General features: G+C 41.2%; 1 protein-coding gene across 1 annotated transcript in view; it reads right to left on the reverse strand.

Moving 5' to 3' along the window:
- Nucleotides 1-1,662: 1,662 nt before the first annotated feature.
- Nucleotides 1,663-7,847, reverse strand: part of ARHGAP28 (Rho GTPase activating protein 28) — a 102,949-nt gene continuing 96,764 nt past the window's right edge. Inside the window, exon 19 of the mRNA XM_010859098.1 lies at nt 1,663-5,514. Coding sequence (XP_010857400.1) covers nt 5,420-5,514 — 95 coding nt within the window. The 3' untranslated portion in view covers nt 1,663-5,419. The remainder of the gene's footprint in view (nt 5,515-7,847) is intronic.

The following is a 7,847-nucleotide window of genomic DNA, read 5'->3' on the forward strand; positions in this document are numbered from 1 at the left end:
TGTGGCTTGCCTTTTTGTTAATGATTGCTGTCATTCAGTCGCTCAGTTGTGTCCAACTCTTTGCGACCCCATGGACTGCAGCACGCCAGGCCTCCCTTTTGTTCATTGTCTCCTAGAGTTTGCTCAAACTCATGTTCACTGAGTCGATGATGCATTCCAACCATCTCATTCTCTGTCTCCCCCTTCTCCTCCTGCCCTCAATCTTTCCCCGCATCAGGGTCTTTTCTAATGAGTCGGCTCTTCGCATCAGGTGGCCAAAATAATGATATATTTGCTTAAAATCTTGTGGATCCAGATTGTCAATTATTTCCTTGTACAGCTGAGTGTTTGCTGTCCCATGGTACTGTGATGTGCTGAGGGTTACGTGGGAGAAAAGCCTGTTCCCAGTTTGTCATCTGAGGACATGGAGCCAAGAACCACAGCAAAGCCCACTGCTGTGCCGTAATAAACACGTTGTACAAATGCAGAGCAACTGCTGAGAATGAACTGTTACGGCATTAAAGTTCATGAATAAGATGACAATGTGTAGAGTCCACATGTGATTATTAGTTGATAAAACTCAGATGAACCTTTGGCGATGGTCTCCCCTCCCCCAAGATCTGTCTGGCCTGTCAGGAAAGGTGTCATTTCTTGCTGGGAAGATGAGACAAGCAGATCTGGGGGGCCCCCAGCACCCCAGGAGCTCCAGATTCTTTTCCATCTGCTCGTGTGCTCTGCTGTCAAAGCCCATTTGGCAGAGATCTTTGGAACTGAGCTAATGTACTTCGTCACTTGTTACAGCCAGCCAGACTCCAAATTGATCTAGTGGAAGAGATGGCAGCTGGGCTCAGGCAGGGTGAGAACCTTCCAGGACGGCCAGCAGAGAAAGCACACACTCCCCAGTCAAGAGCCATGGGAAGGGAGAGTCCTCGGAGCAACTAACCGGGGGCCTGGGATGACAGCTTCATCAACCATGGAGCAGGAAATGTGGATTTAATTTGCATCCCCCTAGTGGCACATGATGCTGAGCATTTTAAACACGTGGTTACTGGCAATTTGTATATTTTCTTTCGTGAAGGATCTATTCAAGTCTTCCCCCATTTAAAGAAATTAGGTTGCCTGTCTTTTTTTTTTTAATGAGTTCTTGATATAGCCTGAATATTAGTCCTTTGTTAAATATATGCTTTACAATTATATTTTTCCCAACCTGATTTTTATATAATAATCTTGTACGCCATGACCTTGCTAAATCATCTTATTAGTTCTAATAGCTGAAGGTACCTTAGGCTTTTGTATATAAATGATCATATTATTTGCAGATGGAGACTATTTTATCTCTTCTAATCTTTATGCCTTTTTATTAGCTACTGTTCTTGCCTTTGGTATATGGTAAAATGTTGAGTGTAAAAAAAAACATGAATGAGTCAAATATTCTTTTCTGTATCTATTGAAACTATATATATATTTTCAAAAGCACATATTAAAAGGCACTAACTCAAACAAGTTTAGTAAATAGCTTTGCACAAACATCCACCATTACCCCAGTGCCTATAACATCACCATTTATGATAGATGGCCAAGACTGGGCTCAAAACACAAACCTTCTGACTGTAAGGCTCCTTTTCTTTCACCAGCGCACCATGGTGTCTTCGGACTAGTTGAACATAAGACATCTCATGATAATGCTTTTGGTTTTTTCCTCTTTATTTTTATGAATAAAATGCAACATACATATTATACTTGGCAATGAAACTGATGGGATGAAAGAACATTAACTCTTGAGATGGGAGACAACATAAAAAATTGGCATCCTAGGGACAACATGACTTTTCAATCAAATCACATCATTTCCAAGAACAGCTGGAAAATACCTGAAAGAAAAGATGTCATTTTTAAATTAAGGTGGTGTGTGTGTGTACAACTGTTGAAAAATGTTTGAACATTTTAATCCATGTCATATTATTTTTTATTAAGTGACATGTTTATGAAAAAAAAAAAACAGCTGAAAGTGCCAGACAGAAAATAGAAAACTAGAGTCCCAGAATATATATTCCTTTCAGATGTGTAATACATTTATGAAAAACAGTTGAAATATGTTTGATAGAAAGAAGGGGCACTTTAATCTCACGTGACTTTCAGTCAAGTGCAATGTGGGGAAAACAGCTGAAAATGCGTGAAATTTGATGAAGTGAATTCCTACATTTGAAAACCTGTGACTCCACAGGGTTAAACACACAAGACGATGACTAAAGGACAGATTCTCTCAGCCTCTACAACACACATCACAGTTACAGAGTATTTTTGGTTTTAAAGCTTTTGCTAAAAATATTTTACATCATTAAATGCATATTATTAAATGTACATTGAAAGCTAACTGAAGTGACTTAAATAATAAGATCAGGGACCATTTGTAACAAAAATTGTTAACGTCCGTCATTCCCCCCCCAAGGAAAGACAAGTGAGGTAGTTTATACTGTATATACATTGTAAAGAGATTAATATTCCAGTTTGTTCAAAGATCTCCCCTTGAACTCACTGAACCCATTGTTCAGTGACCTGTAGAATCATATCCTCAAGGGAGCTGTTTAGCAAAGGGATCTTCTTTTGTAGACTGGAGGCAAGAAGGAGCGCGTTCTAGTGTTTTTTTTCTGAATAAGTCTTCCTAAAACGTTAACTTTCTCTAACGCTCTCCTAGATGTCATTTTCCTAACTGCACACGAAGAGCGCATGGGACAAGGTGAGGGGGAAGCTACCAAGAACAGAATTTAGAAGCCCAGGGTCTGACTTATCTTTTGTTTGCAGATACACTATTCATGTTTGCCTTTACACTATTCATTTTTATAGATGACTGTAACTATTGCAAAAACAACTCTTCATAAGGCAAGTATAGTTTTTTCAACACTTAGGTGACTGCCATTTTTGAGTTTTAGTTGTACGGGTTTGTTTATTCACTAAGAATAAACTCAAGTTTTAAAAAAAGTAATAAAATCAGTAAAAAGAACTTTTTTAACCTCACAAAAATTAGTTTATGTGTCTACTGGAAATTCTTCTCTGATCAGTTAATTGTATGACTAAGAATTCAAGTTACATCCAATATATTGGTATTGACATGGGCTTCCATATTATATAGTTATTTTAAAGTTGTCACACATCCTTGAAGGCAGTGATTAATTTAAGATTATTGACTGGGCTGAGCCTTTGACATCTAAACGATGTCACATCTTATCCACATCAAATGTGGATAAGAAATTTAGAAACTTAATTTTTTTTAACTGTCATTTTTTAGCCATTTATTTAAAACTAATGACTAATGGGGTAAATCTTAAAACTTTTAGAAGTCTTCCATCAGTGCTAATGTGTTTTCAGTCAAAAGAAATAAAAATTCCAAAATTAAAAATAAAAAATTGGCTAGGTTGGTGAACTTTCTAAGCACAACATAATTTACTCTAAATGAGAGGAAATTCAGTTAGAGAAATCAGTCATTGTTTTAATATAAACACAAAAGTGTAAGGCACCTAATTTGAAGAACTTCCTTGTATGTGGGCATCAGTTACAGCCATCTTATGTCTTGGAGCTTAGCAACTAATACACGAAGTAAAATGCTTACTCCTGTTGTTTGAATTGCAAGAATGATAACTGCATTTTCTCAGACCCTCAAAGTTCATTATGCAAACTCACACGCTGTCAATTAGCCATACATTGAAAACTGATGAAATATAGGAATAAATATAAACCAACAGAATGCATGTTTTTCTTCCACTGGGTTTTCAAGCAAAGGAAATAAAAACTCTCAAATAAACAAAATGAATGGATATTAGCTTTCCACAAAAATGTAACACAGCTCCAATGGGCAGGAACGTTGCATATAAATCAAGGTTTTATAGATATCAAGGCATAATGAGCATGGAAAAGATTTCTTCTAGAATACAGGCTTAAATTATCATCACATTATGTTCTGAGACTTGGTAAGTAGATAAAGGGCTTCCCAGGTGGCACTAGTGGTAAAGAACCCACCTACCAATGCAAGTAGATAAAGTGTTTTCTGCATTTATAAGCAACTTTGTCTATTGTTTGAACTGCAAAGGAGAGTCATTTGGATGTTAAATTTCATTAAAACTCACATAAGCTTGTCAAAATCTCAAGCTGTAGATCTAATCCAAAGCACACATGTGGGATAAGTGAGACCTCTACCCCTGTTTCTACATGCTGCAGTCCCCAGAGGAAAGGCAGGGCTCCCTGACCTCTCAGCACATGTCAGATCTGCTCTCAGAATCGTGGAGAACTGTGCTTTCTCACCAACTGCAGGCCTGGAAAAATGGCCCTGTGGGCTTCTGGGAGCAAGTCAGTTTTCAGGTCACCCAACATGCATCTGATTCTAAAGCCTGATGCTAATCCATGGGGCCTGGCCAAGTCTATGATGGATGAACACAAACAAAATCTGTTTTTATAGCATAGGAAGTCTGGATAGAATGGTATTTTTCAGCACTCTTGGATAAAGAGCAGTTGGATAAAGGCAGTTCTGCATTTGAACACTGGGGCTGCAGAAGTGATTATCTACAGTCATGAAACTTAAAAAACGATCTGTTTGGGGAGGAAAGACAATCTGGGCCTGGCACATGGAGAGCTGTTCACTGAGCACCATCATCATGATGAGAAACAGAAGCTCCAGGACTGCTGACTACACCGAAGGTTATGGAAGCACAAGAAAATCCTTTGTAAACCTGACCTTAACTATGTGTTCATAACAGAGTAAGCTTTAAAAGTATCCGTTCTCAATAGTCCATGATGGGGAAATGTTCACTTGCACCAGAAAGCAGGCAGTCACAACACGGTACAGCATTCAGAACAGTACAGTGGGCTGTACACAGAAGTTCCTCCTCCTCCAATTCACGAGCAAGTCAGAGCATAAATATTGTATGTGTGACTTTGGAAACAGATTCTCTTTGGAAAGGAGATCTAAATTACTGTTCAGAGAAGAAATTTTTGTGTTTTTTTCTTGCATTCTTATTCAAAAAGGTCTATATATATATATATATAAAACATAGGTATAAAAAAGTCTCTTCTACCTCCTGTGTTTGGCAGCATTTGCTACGTCGAGAAGAGCCTCTTATCCCCAGGTATAAAGACCAAGCTCATTTCTGTTGTGAGTCAAAGTATCAGAAATGATGAGAGCTCCATATTCTATGCTGGCCTTTCTTCTGGAAGGATCACACCCTCTTTCCTTCACTCTTACCAAGGAACCACCATGAGACGGCTTCAGCTCAGATGGTCAACCAGCTCCTCATCCACGATTCATGCTGACAATTCCGGGAGACACCAGTTGGGCTGAGAAACACTGAGAGGGTCTAGGGACAGACATGTCGGAAGCTTGCTTTTTCCCTACTGAATGTAGGACTCCTTGGTGTGTAATATATGATAACTGCCATCTTGGGGGGTGATTTCAAACACTCTGTTGGGGTTTAATCACCCATTCTGCCTGGGGATTCACATGATAAACATCCAGTATATAAGCATCCGGATCCAAGCAGTGCTGTCCTAAAAGAAATGAAAATTGGAGAATGTTTTCAAAAAGGCCATACGTCTATGCATGGGCATATTTTTGTGTATGGGTGTTGCAAGTCTCAAATAAGGCCAATATCATTCTCTCAGCTAAAAGCAGATTCAGTTTAAAGTTTCCAGCACAGCCAACCTACCTTCCTTCCCTCTTTCCTTTCTTTCTTTCTGACTGTGAAGTACTCCAAACAAACCCCATGTGACACTGTGGGAAAAAACAGACTAACCCCAGGAAAACTGCTCCCCAGATCACCACACCAATTAGAAAAACATGGCAAGAACCTGTTTCAGGCATCAGCTCATTTATATGATGATGATCACTGATGATCATCTATGTGATAATACATGTCCTCTAATTTTTTTTTTTTTTACAGATAGTAACTTGACCAGGACTAAGGATGAGCATGAAGTTTCATTTTAGGAGTGGTCATTTCATTTCTCCTGTGGGAAGAAGATCTGGAATAACAACAGAAAGGGGCAAATGCCTTTGAAAATTCTTATGTACAGTGTGTTTGAAATGTGCACTCAAGTCTCAAACAAAATACCAAGATTTCATTGCTTGCTTGACTCATTCATTCAGTTCTCAAGTATTTCTCGAGCCATTATGGTGTCGAGCATTATTCTAAGGGCTGAGGCCACAGCAATGCACCAGACAGGTAAAAATATCTGCCCTCTTGCTTATGTTCTAAAAGTGGTAAAAGGCAACTAGTAAATAAGAAAGTATGATGGGAAGTAAGCCCGATGATGATTAGAACATGAGAGAACGAGAAAGCCGGGAAGGCAGAAAGAGGATCCCGTCCAGGAAGCTCTCACTGAGAAGCTGAGACACCGGCAAACCTGCCAGGTGAGGGAGTGAGGAGAGGGTCATCCGAGGGAGGGCGCTCTGGGCCCGAGTCGGAGCAGAGGCAAAGGCCCAGGACAAGATGGCTGGTGACCGGATGTGAAGGTGGGTGTGGAGGTGGGTCTGGATGTAAACCTGAGAGAAGGCGGCACCCAGATGCCTCCAGAGCAGGGAGACGGACGAGCTCACCATGGAGACAAGTGCAGAGAGAACCGTCCCCCACGCTCAGAGGGTGAGAGGATGAGGAGTAACAGGCAGAAGACGCTCAGAAGGAGCGGCCTGGGAAGTGGGGATGGAGGGCGGGGGAGCCAGGCGCCCGGGGCCCTGGACACCAGGGGAAGAGGGCACTGTTTTCAAAGGAGGGAAGGATCAACTCGGGTGCTTATGAAGACAGAAGGAAGCCCTGGATCTCACACCTGAGAGTCCTCTGCTGACCTGGACGAAAGAGCAATTCTGGTGAAGTGTCGAGGTGTAAAGCCTGACTGGAGTGGCTTCAGGAGAGAAGGGGGAGAGACTGGAGCAGATGACCAGCTCAAGGAGCTGTCGTCGCAAGTGGAGCAGAGAAATGGGAGTCGACTGGAAGGGGTCGAGAGAGTTGTGTGGAGATGAGCGGAGTTCCAGAAATGTTTATGCAGAGAGAAATGGTGGGGTTGGGGGGGGAGAGCTGACGACAGAGGGGACGATGACCACAGTCCTCATCAGCAGCAGGGACGCGCCGGCCGCAAACAGGAGCACGAGGATTTCATCCCAACCGTGAGGGGCAAGAGGGAGCTAAGGGCACACGCGCGGGGATGGAATTTTCTTTTTATTCCTTCCTGTCCCCTCTTGGGGAAGAGGATGAACCTGGACTGAGAGCTGAACAGTGATGTTCAACCAAAAGGATGTCAAGACTCTGAAAGTGCCACAGTTTCTCCTTTCATTTGCATGACTCTCCAGAGACGCTCTAACTTTCAGAGTCATCCTTAAAAGACTCAGAAATCTACTCCACATCAACTACAGTATTTACATGCAAATTTTGAGAATATTTTAGGAACACTTTTTAGGAAAGTTACACTATTCTTATGTGAGATTTAAAAAAAAAACACACACTTTGATTTTGATTTTATATCTAAGAAACTTGTAAAATATGTTTTTATTAACACAATTGTTGTTCAGTGGCTCAGTCGCCTCTGATACTTTGCAACCCCGTGGACTGCAGCATGCCAGGCTTCCCTGTCCTTCACTATCTCCCAGAATTTGCTCAAACTCATGTCCATTGAGTCAGTGATGCCATCCTACCATCTCTTATTAACCCAGTAATAGCATCCTGTTTCCTTTAGAGCATTACTCAGAGTAATCAGCAGATTACTCAGTTTCTCTGCTCCAGGAGATGGTGAAGGACAGGAAAGCCTGGCGTGCTGCAGTCTATGGGGTCACAAAGAGTGGGACCTGACTTAGTGACTGAACAACAACAGAGTAATCAGAGCCTGTAGGA

The sequence above is a fragment of the Bison bison genome, unplaced genomic scaffold (assembly GCF_000754665.1).
Source record: "Bison bison bison isolate TAMUID 2011002044 unplaced genomic scaffold, Bison_UMD1.0 scf7180017864453, whole genome shotgun sequence".
In the NCBI taxonomy this organism is placed as follows: domain Eukaryota; kingdom Metazoa; phylum Chordata; class Mammalia; order Artiodactyla; family Bovidae; genus Bison; species Bison bison.